The following is an 18815-nucleotide window of genomic DNA, read 5'->3' on the forward strand; positions in this document are numbered from 1 at the left end:
TTTCGGAATCCAGTTGACTGAAGGAGTCGAAAGGATCTTTCTCCATCAAATAAGTGAATATTTCTAATTTGTTTGAAGCATTTTCACTATTGCTCACGCAGAAGAAGAAAGCATTCCAGTTCCTTGCTTTTTCAGGGATTTCCTTCGCATCAAAACCATAATGTTCTATGAGACATTTCGCCAAAGTTAACGAACCCTTCCTGCAAGCGATATGCAGAAGATTCCAGCCCGTTTCATTGCTTTTCCAGTTCAGCTCTCCAGTTCTTTTCAAGCAATCGCAAATGATCTTTACCGACTTTTCATCAACTAAATTATTTCGCTCAAAGTAATCAATTTTGCCGTAGCTATTGAGGATACCATTTTTTAACTTGTCCATCAACACAGGGATTCGCTCTTCGATAGGAAGATGTTCCTGCAATTTACTCTCTCGTTTGAAAATATCCTTGCCAATTTCTTTATTATAAGCCGTCGCATACCAAAAGACGCTCTTTCCATTCGAATCCAGTTGACCGAAACAGTCGAAAGGATCTTTCTCCATCAAATAAGTGAATATTTCCAGTTTGTTTGCAGCATTTTTACTGTTGCACACGCAGTAGAAGAAAGCGTTCCGCTTGTTTTCTTTTTCATTGATTTCCTTCGCATCAAAACCATCATGTTCAATGAGACATTTCGCCAAAGTTAACCAACCCTCCATGCAAGCGATATGCAGAAGATTCCTGCCCGTTTCATTGCTTATCCAGTTCAGTTCTTTATTTGTTTTCAATCGATCGAAAATGATCTTTACCGACTTTTCATCAACCAAATGATTTTGTTCAAATTGAAGAATCTTGCTGTAGCAATTGAGGGTACCACTTTTTAACTTGTCCATCAACAAAGGGATTCGCTTTTTGATAGGAAGATGTTCCTGCAATTTACACTCTCGTTTGAAAATATCCTTACCAATTTCTTTATTATAAGCCGTCGCATACCAAAAGACGCTCTTTCCATTCGAATCCAGTTGACCGAAACAGTCGAAAGGATCTTTCTCCATCAAATAAGTGAATATTTCCAGTTTGTTTGCAGCATTTTTACTGTTGCTCACGCAGAAGAAGAAAGCGTTCCGCTTGTTTTCTATTTTATTGATTTTCTTCGCATCAAAAGCATAATGGTCGATGAGACATTTCGCCAAAGTTAACCAACCCTCCTCGCAAGCGATATGCAGAAGATTCCTAACCCGTACATTGCATTTCCAGTTCAGTTCTCCATTTGTTTTCAAGTAATCGCAAATGATCTTAACCGACTTTTCATCAACCAAATGATTTTGTTCAAATTTAAGAATCTTGTCGTAGACTTTGAGGTTTCCACTTTTTAACTTTTCCATCAACACAGGGATTCGCTCTTCGATAGGAAGATGTTCCTGCAATTTCCATTCTCGTTTGAAAATATCCTTACCAATTTCTTCATTATTATCCGTCGTATACCAAAAGACGCTCTTTCCCTTCGAATCCAGTTGACCGAAACAGTCGAAAGGATCTTTCTCCATCAAATAAGTGAATATTTCCAGTTTGTTTGCAGCATTTTTACTGTTGCACACGCAGTAGAAGAAAGCGTTCCGCTTGTTTTCTTTTTCATTGATTTCCTTCGCATCAAAACCATCATGTTCAATGAGACATTTCGCCAAAGTTAACAAACCCTCCCAGCAAGCATAATGCAGAAGATTCCTGCCCGTTTGTTCGTCTCTGTAGTCGAGTTCTCCAGTTGTTTTCAAGTAATCGCAAATGATTTTGACTGGCTTTTCCTCAAACAAATAATTTTGCTCAACTTCAAAAATCTTGCCGTAAGTATTACGGCGAGAGTTTGTTAACTTGTCCATCAACAAATAGATTCGCTCTTCGATCGGAAGATGTTTCTGCAATTTACATTCTCGTTTGAAAATATCCTTACTAATTCCATCATTATTAATCCTCGCATACCAAAAGACGCTCTTTTCCTTCGAATCCAATTGACCGAAACAGTCGAAAGGATCTTTTTCCATCAAATAAGTGAATATTTCCAGATTTTTTGAAGCATTTTCACTGTTGCACACGCAGTAGAAGAAAGCGTTCCAGTTATTTTCTTCTTTATTGATTTCCTTCGCATCAAAACCATAATTTTCAATAAGACATTTTCCTAAAATAAACCATCCATTTGTAATGGCAATGTGCAAAAGATTCCTACCATTTTCATCGCGGTATCGAAGTTCCCCGATTGATTCCAGAGTGTCACAAATCAATTTACATTTCGTTTCATCTTTCAAATGTGTGTATTGAAGATATTCTAACATGTCCTTTGCATCAAAACCTGATGTTTTGAGGACATTAATCAAATCAATAATCTGCGCGAAATTAAAATCTTGCAACTTCTTCTTAAATTTCCTCTGGAGGATGTAATCACAAATGTTACGATTATTCTTGGCGGCATAATAAAAAACACTTTTTCCATTCAAATCCAGATATTCGAAAAAATCAATAGGGTCCTTTTCTATCATATACAAAAAACTACGTGTTTCGCTTTCATTATTACGTTTGTCTTCTGACACACAATAGAAAAATGCGTTCCAATTGTTTTCTTTTTCATTGATTTCCTCAACACCAAAACCAAAATCTACAATTAGACATTTTACTAAAACATCCCAATCTTCCAGAATGGCGATGTGTAAAAGATTCCTTCCTTTTTCATCGTGGTATCGAAGTTCCCCGACTGATTCCAGAGTATCACAAATCAATTTACATTTCGTTTCATCACGTAAACGTGAATATTGAAGATGTACTAACATGTCCTTTGCATTCAAGCTTGATTCTTTAAGTAATTTTATCAAATCAAAGATCTGAACTGAGTTCAAATCCTCCAACTGCTTCTCAAATTTTCTTTGAATGATGTAATGAGAAATCTTCCTGCTATTTTTAGCTGCATAATAAAAAACACTCTTTTCTTTCGCATCCAATTGACTAAAACAATCCACAGGATCTTTCTCTAGCATGTGAACGAAGATATGTTTGTTATTATCATCCCTTCCGCAACTTGATACGCAGTAAAAGAAAGCGTTCCAATTGTTTTCTCTTGTATTTATTTCCTTCGGTTGGAATCTGTAATGTTCCATGAGACATTTGACCAAATTTAAATCACCATAGCCAACCGCAAATTGTAATAAATTTCTACCTTTTTTATAAGTGCCTGTAAGATCTCTCTTATCGACAAGAAAATGATATGAGCTTAAACAACACCACTTTATTTTACAGGTCAGGCAAATTTGCCTAATAAAATGATTGTCTAGATTTGTTTTTGTTTTGTGCAATAAATATTCGACTGCGGATGCATTATCAAGGTGCAATGCTCGTGCAATCAAAAACTCAGTCCCACTATCAATACCGGTAGCGTCTCTTATTTCAAACTTTGTAGGAAAATTAACCATAAGATCGTGTTGCGATGAAAATCCTCTGTTCCATTTCTCAGACTGAAGTGGAGTGTTTTCGCGGCAATTGATGTTATGCCGAGTGCAATATTCGTGGAAAAGATATTTGAACTCCAGTTCATCATTTTGCAAGTATGCAAGCAATTCCCACAACTCCCGCTCAAAATTATCTTTTATCAATTTCAAATACTGTCGATGATCTGTTATCAAATACTGTAGAACATTAACCGAACGACATTTTAATGCTAACTTGAAATGGTATTCATTAGGTTGTTTGAGTTTAATTTCATTAAAATTTTCAATGATAATTTTCGACATTACAGAATCCATAAAGATGTAATACTCTAAAATTGGTATACTACTGGAGAAGTCTTCCATCATTTTTTTTATGCGTTGATTTAGTTTTGGATATGGTTTAAAATAAATTTCCATTTCTTGATGCGGCTCATGAATCGGTATCTTTAAATTAAGTACCTTGTCCGATCCTAAATTCTTTACTAATTGCGTGAAAATCGTTTCAAAGTTCGGTTTGTAGTTTATTTCTACGAAGAGTTCAATTATTAACACGAATACGATGATCATGAAATATTCTTTTGTAGAAAATCTAGATAACATTTCAGAAGTATCGATAGAAGCTCCTTTGTGTAATAATGCCACTACGTAGTCTGGACCGTCATAGTTGTACAAGGATTCCCTGTTGGAACGTGGAAATACGAAGTCAACGCAATATGCATAATCCAATGGAAACCATTCGAAATATGTATCGCGTATATTTGCGCTATTCTCATCAACTCGATGCAACAAGAATTCAACAATTTTCTTATGGCCTTCAGATGGAGGAAGTGAAACTGACAAATGCAACGGAGTTCTTCCCCAATCGTCCCTTTCAGTAATGGAATTTGGGTTTTCAGTTAGAATTCTCTCCATTTTGACTTTTGAACCATCAAGAATTGCCATATGAAGTGAACTTTTCCTACAAATCATTCTATCTAAAAATTGTCTTATTTCTATTCTGTCCCTCGTCTCATAAATGTTACGTTTCAGGAAGGCTTTAACACCGGCTAGATTTTGATTCGAATAAAACCAAAAAGCTGCAAAGAACTCTGCAAACAACCTGTGATTGAATATCGGTGTGGTATCTACAACTCCATCGATAAGAACCAATTTTTCTGAACCATTCTTAACATTTTCCATGTACCGGCGTGCAGTGTTTTTCATTTCATTCGTCAATAATTTCTCTAAATCATTTTCGTGCATAATTGTGTACAAAGCCAACAGTGAGTGGGTATCATGGTCCTTTTCGTGTATTTTTTTTGCATTTTTCCTTGCCACGACCGTTTTAGAACTAGCAATAGTTGAACCAGTTTTCTCAATGTTCAAGATGTCAAGCTTCTTTTTAACAAAACTTTCCACCATGCCAAGAAGTTCAAAACTATTCTCACATTCTTCAATAATTTGTTTGGAAATTGTTTCTTCTTCTACACTTATATACATTTTCACCATAGGCATCAACAGCTCTATTCCCATCGATATAAACAGAGGGATTTCCATAAGGTCTCCCAGGATCTCTCTTAAAATTGCAAAAATAACACGACATGTTCTTTTTTGTTTTGTATCGTCTGATGATTTGTATTTGTCGTAGTGCTTTAAAAGATATTTACCAATAAAAGAAAGTTGATCTTGTTGGTCGAATTCCACTAAACGGTAGCATGCGCAATCTTCTAATGCGGTTTCTACTTCTTTTCTCAAACCATACGGACGACTAGATAGGTACAGCTTGCAAATTCCATCTAAGGTTTTAAGCGTGGATAAAAGGTTTAGGACCACCGTCTTATAATATGGCGCGATTTCGTCAAACCCATCCATTAAAATAACGATTTGTTTGCTGTTGAATTTATGTGCAAATATTCTAAGCAGTATTAATTCCTCAGAAGATAAGGATTTCGTTTTGTTTTCATCCAACTTCAAAGAACCGTTTGAAAAATCAAGTGCTTCTGCAATTGCCCGAGCATAATTGGATTTCTCATTTGAATCCATTTGAAACATGTTATCGACAAACCAAGCCAAGTAGACAAGCTGAAAAAGAAATCTTATCGTGATCAGGTCATCCATAATTTCAAATTTATCAGTTTTTTGCAATTGGTCGAATACCATGGAATATTGGTTTAAATTGAACTTAATAATCCACCAAGACGGACTCTTATCCTGCAGATACGTAGCTAACCAAGTAAGATAGAATGATTTCCCCGATCCGGCTTCGTTGAAAGTTACATGCACTTTAGGATCGGTTTTATCGAAATCACATGGATTGGACTGTACTTGGTCATGAGTGTTTCCAACAACATCAGGTGGATCTGTGTATTCACTGTTTCCATCCAATAGAATCCTGTTGAACTTTTCGTTGTTATAATCCAAAAATGTTTTGTAACTGATTTTATTCTCATTTTCACTGCCAGGAAATAGTTTGGTAAGAGTCGTACCTTCTTTTCTAGCTGACCAAAAGCTCCAACTCGAAGTTTCTCTTAATTCGTTTTTATCACAGCGCTGGCACCTTCTTTTAATGAACACGTCTTCAATTTTTCCAAAGCTATCCTTCAATTTGTTACATTTTATTCGTGATTCACTGGAAAGCTGTAAAATATCTAAAACAAAATCAAGTTTATCTTCACCGAGGATAAGCTCACTGTTTGATGTTTCGGTTCCAAAGAAATGTATGCTCTTGATTTGATTGACTACTTTTTCTCTGCTTTCGTCTGTCAGATCTCGGACAAGAAGACCCCTTTCAACCTCTAAAGCATTATAAGTTTGGTTGATAAATATAATCATTTTGATAGTTTTTGTTGGCATGCCTCCTTCAACTCGCCCTTCTATATACCCTTTAATATTGGCCATACTTGTGTATTCAATGACCAAAATAAGAGGACTTTTCATTGCACCAAAGGCATCCATTATCTGTTTTCTCCGTGGTTCAAACTCTGTGTCTTCTAAAAATAGAAAATCCAGTTTGGAATCGATAGTCTGTATAATTTGAGGTACAACCCACGCGGGGTAGTTGTACTCATCAATATCCACGTTGAATTCCTCATTCCGATTAGTTTCTACTTTAACAAGTAACGAATGGAGGTTTTTGTATAATTTAAATTCTTGCAAGACTTCCCGTTTGCATTGAAGTCCCAAATTATCCAATTTGTTACAATTAGAGTTTGATAAGGCTTTTAACTGCGAGAAGTTTAACGATGACTCAATGTTCATAAACAGCTCATCCACATCCCGTCTTTGAATAGGTGTTCTGCTTTTGTCTATCATCCTCTTCAAAACCCACATTCCGACTTTGTTGAAAGTAAACGCGGCAGCGGATTGTTCTCTTATGTTTTTGGATAACACGTCACCTTCGAGAATGCTGGCAACGACTTGGTCTTCCTCGTGTTTTGTGTTGCAAACTATTACAAGTGATTCGAAAAATTTCTTGATTTTATCATCTTGTACTGATATTGGTAATTCCTTCTTGCCGCTGTTGTCTGGTTGCTTTATTTTCTTGAGACGTATGCCTTTGTGTTGAGCATCTTTCCAAATGGCTATAGGCTCTGGTTTGAGCAGGTTTTGATACTCCATATCAAACAGCATTTTGAAATCCTTACATCCTACTTTGATGAAATTGTTTTCATCGACTACGTAACAACCTTTATGGTTTTTTCTGTCTGTGGCAATAAACTTTTCTATGAAATATCGGTATTTTTTTAATACAGTAATCTGAAAATCAATATGTTTTCCTTGGTAAATATGTTGGGCTAACTGTGTCGCAAGATCAGCTACATCCGAAATGCATATTCGTTTTGGATTTTTTTTGTCCTCCAACTCTGTTGGTTTTGCTTTTTCAAGTTTAATGCCTTTCTCTTTCATATCATTCCGAATTAATTGTTCTCGATGTTGAAGTTTGTACTCGTGTTCAAAGAAACTTCTAAATTCCACATGTTCATTGAAAAACCCTGCATTTACTTCGTAACACTCGTGGCCTTTACTTTTCTTAGCGGCAATCTCGTTTTCTATGATAGATCGGTATTTTGTTTGAACCGAATCATTACGAAAATCGAAATTTTTTTTCTGGAAAATATGCTGTGCAATCAACTTTGCGAGACTACCTAATTCGGAGTCTTCTTTTAAGTAGTCCAATAATTTGTTTTTGGTTTCGTCTTTCAAGATGTTCAAATCAATTTTATAGGCATCATTAGTGATGGATTTGAGAATAGAATCAACGATATTTGTGCCAAAAGGGTATTCTTTAACGGACGTTTTGACATCTTCGTGCAGTCCAATGTTTGTACAAAGTACTAATACGGGCGGCTTTTCCCTCTCAACCCACTCTTTCCCCAAAAAACATTTCAAGTACTTACTAATCGCAAACGGTGCATCTTTTTCCGTCGATATAAGGTCGTCCCATGTGATGGTGCTGCTCTTATTTTCCTTGTGCTTAGCTTGAATGAAAAGCTCTCCATCGTCGGATTTAAATACGATGTCGTCAAACAATCCACCTTCTTCATCGTCATTGGTTATTGTGAAGTTTAACTGCTTATCTTTTCGAATTAGCGTACCAACTCGACATATGACTGGTATGGACAGCTTTTGCTGATAGGTTGCACCAACAAGAGAGTCTATCATACCTAAATTTCTTTGTTTTGCAGTAGAGCTATCATTGGACTGTGTTGATGCTTTCTCCTTTCCTCCACGTTTTTTGCTAGATTCGCTCTTACCAAGCGCTTCAGAATTGCTGGCACCATCGTTTGTTGGCGAAATGTGGGCTACGGTGTTTGACTTGATGTGAGGATGTTTTACTTCACTCGATTTGAACCCTTCTTGCAGATTTGAACTGCCGAGTATGTTTCTTCTCCGAACAGCGTCCACTCTCAACAGGGGCCCTCTCTCTCTCTCTCTCTCTCTCCGTTTCTTTCTGCACTCTCATGTGTAGAGCTGCCATTGCGAGTCTCTGCTAACCCACGTCTATGCATGCTAACCGCTAGACCGTCGCTCTTGGTTGAGTATGATAGGCTTCAATATATGTATATCTAGCCAGTTGAAACGACAGAATCCACGCGGCGCGCTCTCCGTACCGAGCCGCTATTACGCTCAGAGTATTGTGAGTTGCTTCAGAGCGCGTGCTCAACCAGAGGGGGCATTTAATCCTTTCACGGGATCCTCGCGGTATACTCTTTGCGCCGCTTTACGTTGGGCGTATGGGCAGCAAATGGGCACGGTAGGGAGACATTTTTGGCAGTGGTGAGATTGGGGCAGTCTTAACCCGAAGCAAGTCTCGCTTGGGAATTGTTCACTAAGATATTTATAGTTCAGAGACTGACTTATGGTCATATTTGTAACGATTATTTTTTTCGTATCTTTCCATTTCCATTTCCTTAATCGTTACTTTAAAAAACTTCAGCTCCTTGTGTTTGTAGTCTGTAAAGAGATGTTTAAGAAACTTAGTTTATTGTTTACAGCAATCAATGTAATAACTCACACACTGTGCCCTAAAATGATAGCCTCCCCCACATTTTGGTCAAAAATTTAAAAAATGGAGTGTCCCATAATGATAGCCTTACTTCAACAATCATTCAAATTAACAAAGTAACCCAGTTCCTAGCCTCACTCACTAGTAACTCACACACTGTGCCCTAAAATGATAGCCTCCCCCACATTTTGGTCAAAAATTTAAAAAATGGAGTGTCCCATAATGATAGCCTTAGGCAGCGCTCTGTGAGCTATCGAACAAGACAAACACGACAAACACGACAAAAAAAAAACGATCAAACCCAAGCAATCGTATGGAGGTGCTCTGTCAACCTGCATCGAACATGTCCGACAAACACGACACAGAACAAAACAGTTTGATTTTGTCGTGCAGGGCTGTATCCCACGGAGAAACAGTATATACCTTGTTTATTCTGCTACCTTGCTGCTGGGAGAGTGACAGTTCTTCACGACAAGTCGCAGAGCACCCTTCGAACAATGTCGTGTTTGTCGTGTTTGTTGGACTGTTCACAGAGCGCTGCCTTACTTCAACAATCATTCAAATTAACAAAGTAACCCAGTTCCTAGCCACGTCATCAGTTGCCAAAAGTAATTTTTAAGTTCTCTTACTTTAATTTGTAATTTTCTGAGGATCCTTTTTCTAATTTTTTATGAGTTTATCATCATTTTGTATAATTATTGAAATGATTACCAACGACTTCGTTTGAAAAGAAACAATCATCCACTTCACGGAAACACTTGAGCGCCTTAGGTATAAACGAAGCTGGAGGCTTCAAAGGAACCTTTGAACATATAAGGTATAAACGCACAGAGTTCATTTTTCACCGACCGTCGAACGGATTTTATCCGATCGTAGTCCGTGCTCTACCCGATTGTCATTGCAATATTTCTATGCGTATTTCATTGCAACATTGCAAAGATCCAAACGGGGAGGTTAAGCATCGAAATATTGCATTCACTGTCATTTTTGGTAGAAATGTCAAATTTTATTCCATTGCAGTGAAATATTGCCGAAATCCGATCCGAAATACTTGGCGTTCCTTATCAGTAAATACGTTAGAAAAATTATCGGAGATCATGCCATCAAGAATTTTCCAATCAATAAATCGTAATGGGAGACCCACTGATTATTAAATCATGACTTTTGAATCCATTCATGCTATTTTTGTTGATAATTTAATCAAAATCCTAAGTGAGGCTATCATTTTGGGACACCACTGATTTTAGTTTCTTGGTACAAAAGGGATTGTTCATTCGTTTTCTTCAACAATATTTATACAAAGTAGTCATTGTATACTTACAAATATTTGTGTACTTTTTGAAAAAAAATTATATGCTCGGTATTCGCGCTGCATAGAAAAAAACTAGGTGAGGCTATCATTTTGGGGCGCAGTGTATGATTTTTCTCGACATCACTTGTGAAATACCACAGCAACTGGTTTTCAAGGTCACAGACACAATTGGGTGCGGTCGAACATGAATTTCGTCAAGGGCCGTTTCCACACAGCGAGTATGGGCCGGATTTCTACCCGCTAGGCAGCTCGAAATATCGTCCTCAAAACGTTCGACACGCGAACAAACGTCCTACTTTTTTGTATGGGGATGAAACAAATGGAGGACGTTTTTCGAGCAATCGCCCTGCTCGTCCTACTCACCATTCAAAACTGCTCGATGTTTGTGTCACGGAGGACGTTTTTTAGGACGATTTGCTCGAAATTGCCTAGCGGGTAGTAGTGAGTTTTTGATAGATGTCAAAAACGCGCACCGTATCTGGGTGAGTATGCTTCCGTGTGGACGAAGCCAGGTGAGTATGGTATGGTATATGTTGACAGTCGACCTGAGTATCGGCCATACCTGGTGAGTTTGATGAGTGTCGGAGCTCCCATCACTCACCATACTCACTACCATACTCACTACCATACTCGCATCGTGGAAAGAACCCTTTATTCTTTTTTAGTTTGTTCTCCCTGCGTCTCTATCGTAATAAGAACACTTTGAAAACGGTAAGTAAGCTCTTTAAAACACTTTTTGCGGCAAATAAGACCAAATTAATCCGCCAAAGACACGACGAATGGAAACTGTACAATTATGCATTTAACTTCTAGCGGACGTTTGGCTCCACTTTATGCTCCACGTGTACCGCAAACGCGCAAACATAATATCCTTATGCCTGTAGGTGTTTAATATAATTTTGAAGATTTTGCTTTAGTCTTTTCCATGCGGATTCGTATAATTTTGTAATTTTTAGATATTTCACTTTTACGTTCACTGAGCAACTACTCACCGTCCTAATTAGAATGGAAAAGAATCCCGGCTTGCGCACTTCTTCTGGATGATGATGGTTCGTACCAAACCACTCTCCGGGTCGTAAGTTTTCGTCTTGAAAATACTGTTTCCCTCGCAGAAACGGTGTAATCCGGTGACTCTATTGAAGGTGCTAAAAATGAGGCATCATCGGTTGCTTCGAGGTCCACACGTCGACTGCCCAATACGCCTTGCTACAGATCTGCTCAAGGTACCCAACGTGGCACTACGTTCGGCTCAGGCGCCTGATTATGCGCATAATCCAATCGCCGCTGCTACACACACCGCGGTTGCCGCAGCATCTCAACCTCTACCACTCCAGAGATTTTCATGCCGCGTTAAGAATTCAACCCAGAAATGGTGGGTTTTTCATTTTGTACGCAACGCGTTATCAAAAAATTTAGTTCGTGCACTTTTTGTGAACGCCAGATAAGCCTTCAATTTCAAAACAAGAGACGTTATAATTATTGATATCAAGTTAATTTTCCATTAAACGATACCATGTTAGTATTGGGTATGAATGCACTCGTTTTGGCAGATTGAGCAGAGGAATTACACGATTACGCTAACGATTACGCTTCGATTTCCGTACCCTTTATAATAATTGGTGTGCCAAGCGAAACCGACCAAAATAAAAAAGAAAGGACCCTTTTGTCATGTTGCACGAGAGCATAATGCTGTCACCATCGATCTATGCGTAACCAAAATCAGGACGCGATGGCAATCGTGCGTACGTTCGGTAAGCCGGATCTATTTATAACTGCAACCCGCAATCCGCAGTGGCCCGAAAACCAAGGACAACTTTTTCCTGGCCAGAATGTTGTTGATCGTCTCGAACTTGAGGGCCATGTATTCCGCTAAAAACTGCGTACTTGCTTCCACACACTTAGGGGTGGCTGAACCATTTCCCTTGAAAAACGAGTTTTGGACACGTAAAAAGTAGTCACCTTGCAAGATCTAACTAAAATATGGTCATCCTGTGAGTTTGATAGCTCTACGTCAACAGAAACGCGAAATAAACGCAAATAAAATCATTCTCAGCTCAGACAGTTTTTGTTATAATGTGACGTACCATTCTGCTAAAGAATATTAAGTGCAAAAACCGATATTTACCCACGAGGAATACGAAATTTAGTGAATTGAGAATCAGTGCTTGAGACTGTTCATGAAAATTTCGTAAAGTATGCAGATTTACTCATGTTTTAGTTGAAAATGTGTTCAGCTATGAATGGGGGCAATATGCACCCAGTATGTCGGGGTAAAATGTACCAGTTTGTAAACAAACTATCTTTATTTGACGGTGGATGTTGCCTCGTTGTTGTGGTTTTTTTTATTGTGGATACGTTTTTCTTAGCAAAAAAAGCAAACGTTCCTGAACTGGTAACTAGTTTGAACCTTTATGAAACCTATCCAGTGATGAAATCAACAATCAAGAGCCAAGTTGATAGAAAATTTTTTAGTTTTCCTTAATGGGGTGCGTATTACCCCATCCACCCCTACATTCTCAAGTACCTTAGTGAGACGTATAAACTCGTAGCGAGCGAAGATATCGTTGGAATGTTTCATAAAAGCTTGGAAAGTATCGTGTTCTAGGTCGGTTACCGTAGCACACGCGTCACCGGCACATAGCAACAGGAAGCCACATGGCAACCTGCGGACACCGAAGCAGAGCAGGAACGTGAGCCAGCCAGCAAAATGGCTGCCGACACAGCAACACGTGTCGACATGGAAGCTTATGCATTGGAATCAAGAAATCTACCATGAAACGTAAAGATTTCGTTCGTCTTTTTCATAAACCATCATCTTCATGTTTCATTAAAATAAATGTGCGCCACTGTCAACACACATATACATCGGCCTTCGTATCGCTGCGTTCCAAAGAATTTCTTCAGGGTCGACTAAATGTTAAAATTTGTTGTTGAAACTGATTTGAATCATATGGCAATTGGTATGATAGCCTGACGCAACTCACATCACTTATGCACCTTAAAACTGTAGATCAGGGTTCGGCATACATTTCCTAAGTAGGTAGTGTACACAACGTTGTGCTTAATGAATCTTTTGGCGAGATTCATTCATATGAATCTTTCACCTAAGATGGATTCATGAATCTTTGAGGATTCCAATCTTCAAAGCTTAATGAATCTTTCGAAACCTTAAAGCATCTTCACGAAACTTTCATGGGTCTGTCACGAATCTCCCCGATTCTTTCATATGCGTTTGTTTTGAATAGATATCAGCAAGCGGTGTATGTATACACCAATATATGGATAGAAAAGATAACATCATGCTTAACTGCCCCCAACTGTGACCTTGTAGAAACGCGCTTTGCCAGCGTGGAATTCCACCATTAATGGTCCGGACAACAACAACAGGAAACGTTAAAGGAATGCGTAACGATGCGGGCTTTTACTGGGTTATCACACTGGTCACCAATGGTGCCTTTTCGAAGTTGCTGAAATGCTAAACTGGTTTATGTGCAAACTGGTTTGGGAAAGAAACCCAACATAGGACTTCCCATGGTATCGAGCCAGAAAGAATCTTTTTCAAACACTCACTGGTGATCGAGCTGAAATGTATACGTTCCATGTCCGACAAACAATTGATTTTGTTGCCGTTTAGTTGTTTTAACCCTAGAACACACTGTTTTGACATGGCTAATGCGATGGAGCTGATGATCTGATCCACTCTTTTACGAAACGCGGAAATTTCGACATTATTTTACATTTTTCTGATCTGTTAACTATTTCTGTTTAGAACATATGTTGGTTTACTTTTGGATTTTTTGGGTATTCGATGTACATCGATAATATTACTGGGGTCCGCGACAGCCGAGCGGTAGCGCCGGTTAGAAAATCGGCCCATGAGCGCCGGGGCTCACCACCTCGACGGCGTGGGTTCGAATCCCAACCGAGACCGGACCCTCCCCTGTACGAGAGGACTGACTATCCACGTACTACAACAGGGAAACAAGTCTCGTAAGCCCTTAACGGGCAGGCATGACCAAACAAGGTCGTTACGCCAAGAAGAAGAAGAAGATAATATTACTCCACGATCTCGGAGTAAACGAAAAAAGATCCGGTAAAAATTCTCTCAACTTGTTTTTTACTTTTGAAAAAGAAAACGATCAAGTAAAAATAAAAGGGGAGTTGGAAAGCAATAACATAAGCACGCAACCAACCCGTTGACTGGTATGGTTATTATTTTTGATAGCCAGCTATCGTAGTGTCTAAAAAGTTTTTATACCATAAATAAATAAAAATACAACTAATAGCAATAGGTGTTATAAAAACTAATAGTTTGGGATGCTTTGTCTGTGCTGTTCTTAAAAACCGACGGATTGTTTGTTTTTATAAACAAATTTTATCAAAAATTATTGAACTCAGAAAGTGTGCTAAAACGCTTGCTAGTCAAAAAGCTAAAACATCTATTAAATATATACTATAGCTTTTTTCTGTAATGAGTTTTGTGCACACTAAAAACTCGACCAATGCACAACCGAACAACTTCTGAAACATTCCACACGCTGAGTTTAAGCACTGCGGATGTTGTTGAAGATTGGTTTGATTCTGATTTTTCAATAAAGTAATTTAAATTTACATTTGAAACTCAGTTTTACTTACGCAAACAAAACAAACACATCATAAAAATGTGCAAAATCTTGACTTGTATTGCACAAACCAAAGATTCCCCGGTAGCAAAATCATCATGCTCTCTCGTTCTTTCCAATTGACAATTGATACCAACAGAACGAGAGAGCAAGAGGATTTTGCCACCGGGGTTATCTACAACTTCTTTTTCTTCTTCTTCTTCTTGGCGTAACGACCTTGTTGGTCATTACAAGACTTTTTCCCTTTGAGTACGTGGATAGTCAGTCCTGTAGTACTAGGGAGGGTCCGGTCTCGGTTGGGATTCGAACCCACGCCGTCGAAGTGGTGGAGCATCGGCCTTCAAGGCCTGATTTCCGTACATCCGTACGCTGAAGATTCCCGGCAAAGAAATAACGTCCCTCTCGTGGGAAGGCAAATCGCTCCGGATCGCCTTGTCGGTGGATTCGTTCATTTACTTCGCAAACATCCGGCCGGACTATAGTTGGTGTTACTTCAACCGTACCGTCTGCTACCAAGAGGCGGGTGGTGGTGCTGGGGGCGACGACATGGATACGGTAACGTTCTGGGACACCAACTCGAACCAGTGCTACGCAAAGCAGATCGAACCGATGATGTCGATGGCCTCCTCGGCTGACCACTGCGTGATCGCCGTTGAGACACGCATGACCGGCAAGGAGTTCAGCGTCGTGAGCGAGGGCAAGGGGAAGGATCTGATGTACCAGCTGCTGATATGCAACTCGATCAGCACGACGGTGGATTGTAGGTTCTTTTTTTTCATAGATTAAGACTAGGTCGCAATTAGTTAAAAATCTTAACCACATGGTTCTTTTCACCATCAGCCAAATACATCGACATTAGACCAGAGTTTATAACAATGAACTCAACGCACGTGATCGTGGCGTCGAAAGATCACTTTCTGCTCTGGCATTATCATACACCGAAGGTAAATCCGCTCCGCCACGAGTACTGGAAGTAATTTGATCAAGCTCTTTTCCTTTATGTCCAGGGGGCCTCCACGTTGCACGCGAACCTCAAGACGAAACGCGATCGCAGGTACCACATCGACGACACGCCCGCCCTGGAGGTGCTAAACGATCTCGACTCGAAGACGGCCCACGAAATCCCGCCCAAAGTGGACCCGAGCCAGGATCCCATCTGTTGCCTGGCATCGTCGGAGAGTTTGCTTTTGATCGGCCGGGAGAGTGGCCTCATCCATGAGTACACGCTGCCTCATCTGGTGCTGCGCAACCGACACTATCTGCAGACGCGCAGCTATAAGTTGGCGATCAACTGTAACTCGACCCGAGCGGCCATGATCGACTGCAACGGCGTGCTGACGACGCTGACTCTCCGTGACGACACAACGAGCAACGAACTGGAGCAATCGAGCGGTCACATCGAACGGAAGGACGTGTGGGCCATCTGCTGGGCGAAGGATAACCCGCAGCTGCTGGCCATCATGGAGAAGACGCGCATGTACATCCTGCGCGGGGCCGACCCGGAGGAACCGATCACCTGCTCCGGCTACATCTGCCACTTTGAGGAGCTGGAAATCACGGGCGTCCTGCTGGACGACATCATCAAGGGTGGTGCGACGCCGAACGTGAAGGAGCATCTCGTGCAGTTGCGCGTCAAATCGCTGCGCGACACGGAGGACCTGCTGGCGCACGTCGGGATCGCCGAGGCGAAGCAGTTCATCGAGGATAACCCACACCCGCGGCTGTGGAGACTGCTGGCGGAGGCATCGCTGAAGAAGCTGGACCTCGAGACGGCCGAAGCGGCGTTCGTGCGATGCAGCAACTATCCGGGCATTCAGCTGATCAAGCGCCTCAGGACAATCCAGCTGGAAGCGCTGCAGCGGGCCGAGATCGGCGCGTTCTTCGGCGAGTTCGATGAGGCGGAAAAGCTGTACATGGACGTGGATCGACGGGATTGCGCGGTTCGGTTGCGCCAGACGCTGTGCGATTGGTTTCGCACGGTGCAGCTGTATCGGCTCGGGCCGGGCACGTCCGACCAGCAGATGGAGAACGCGTGGCGCGAGATCGGCCACCACTACATGAACATGCGCGCCTGGGACAGCGCCAAGGAGTACTACGAGAAGGCGCACCACATCGAGGGCCTGATGGACGCGCTGTACGGTTTGGAGCAGTACGACGAGCTGGTCGGCTGCATGCACAAGCTCCCCGAGAAGAGCCCGCAGCTGGCGAAGCTGGGCCAGATGCTGGCCACGGTGGGGATGTGCGAGCAGGCGGTCGCCGCCTACCTCAAGCTGGGCGACGTCAAGTCGGCCGTCTCCAGCTGCATCGGCCTGCGGCAGTGGGGACTGGCGGTGGAGCTGGCGCAAAAGTACAAGATGCCCCAGATCAACACGCTGCTGAGCAAGCACGCGGCCCAGCTGCTGCAGGAGGGCAAGCTGCCGGAAGCGATCGAGCTGCAGCGGAAGGCGGGCCGCTACCTGGACTCCGCCCGGCTGCTGCTGAAGATGGCCGAGGCGGAGGTGGAGAAGAAGTCCGACTACGTGCGCATCAAGCAGCTGTACGTGCTGTCGGGGCTGCTCGCGGAGGAGTACATCGAAAAGCAGATGGCGCTGCAGGCGGGCGGCCCAAGCCGAGCGGCGGTCCTGGCCCAGCTCAATCCGGACGATGCGGTGCTGATCGAGCAGATATGGCACCACGCGGAGGCGTACCACTATATGCTGCTGGCACAGCGACAACTGCGCTCCGGGTTGCTGCATAGCGCCGTCATTAGCGCGCTCCGGCTGCGCGAGTACGAGGACGTGCTGGACGTGGAGGTGCTGTACGCGCTGCTCGCCCTGGCCAGCTGTGCCGATCGCTCGTTCGGCACCTGCTCGAAGGCGTTCATCAAGCTGGAGGCGATCGAGACGATCTCCGAGGGTCGTCGGCTGCAGTACGAGGAGCTGGCCATCAGCATCTTCTCGCGCTACGACCCGAAGGACAACAAGGTGAAGCACGTCAGCTGTTACACCTGCGAGACGCCGGTGGCCGACTGCAGCACGCTCTGTCCCAGCTGCGGCAATCGCTTTCCGCCGTGCATCGCGTCCGGACAGCCGCTGACCAATCCGACCGGCGCCTGGCAGTGTTCCGGTTGCTACCACGTCGCGCACCCGCTGGAAATGACGTCACGCAAGACGTGCCCCCTCTGCCATCGGCTGATCGCGCCGGCGAAGGGAGCGGTGGAGATTTAATGTTTTATTGCACACCAAAACACACACAGATACACATACTTATTACGTACCTGCGTTCAAGTTTATCGAACACTCCGTTTATCATGATCTTTTCTTAAGGTTAGTACACATTATTCAAATCTATTGTATCTCAATAGGTAAAACAGTTAACTGATAGTTACAATAACTGCGATGTTCCCATTGTATTATTTTCATTTATAATATTACTTTTAACAACAACATTTTCACAATTTTGGGACGCTACATAAGGAAACACTTTAAAGAAATATGAATATTAAGTATGACAGTTTTGAAGTTATTATGAATATGCAAACAAGATGTTTTAGATATATTTGGGAAAAAAAATCAGCGGGCAGTATGAAACGTCGACTACGCTTTCAATTGCATTAAATGTAACACACCAAAATAAACTCACATCCACTCCGTAAAAATGGTTCAAATAATTGGTAACGAATTACTGGATGATTAACGTGATTAAGTTGACAACCTATGATGAAATTACTCCTGATAGAAAGAAAATTAAACGTAATAAAGTTAAATAGGTAACTAAGACACTGGACAACTACTTTAAACTTACTCTACCTACCTTCGTACTTAAAAATACTTACTCTGCCTACCTACAGCGTAGGAACCGATAGGAGGGTTGATAAACTAGAACCATAGTTGATGTCCTTAGCGAGGATAATAAAACTTTACATTTTGATTTATACATTTTGAACCATGAAGTGAAGTTATACAAAAGCCC

General features: G+C 41.5%; 1 protein-coding gene across 1 annotated transcript; it reads left to right on the plus strand.

The window, feature by feature from the left end:
- Positions 1 to 15215: 15215 nt before the first annotated feature.
- LOC131285717 (WD repeat-containing protein 35-like) lies at positions 15216 to 18070 on the plus strand (the record flags this gene model as incomplete). Its single annotated transcript, XM_058314573.1, has 3 exons — positions 15216 to 15624; positions 15705 to 15808; positions 15872 to 18070. Coding segments are annotated over 3 exons (2712 nt in total), but the record flags the coding sequence as incomplete, so codon positions are not given.
- Positions 18071 to 18815: the final 745 nt, after the last annotated feature.

This window comes from Anopheles ziemanni, chromosome 3 (assembly GCF_943734765.1).
Source record: "Anopheles ziemanni chromosome 3, idAnoZiCoDA_A2_x.2, whole genome shotgun sequence".
Taxonomy (NCBI): domain Eukaryota; kingdom Metazoa; phylum Arthropoda; class Insecta; order Diptera; family Culicidae; genus Anopheles; species Anopheles ziemanni.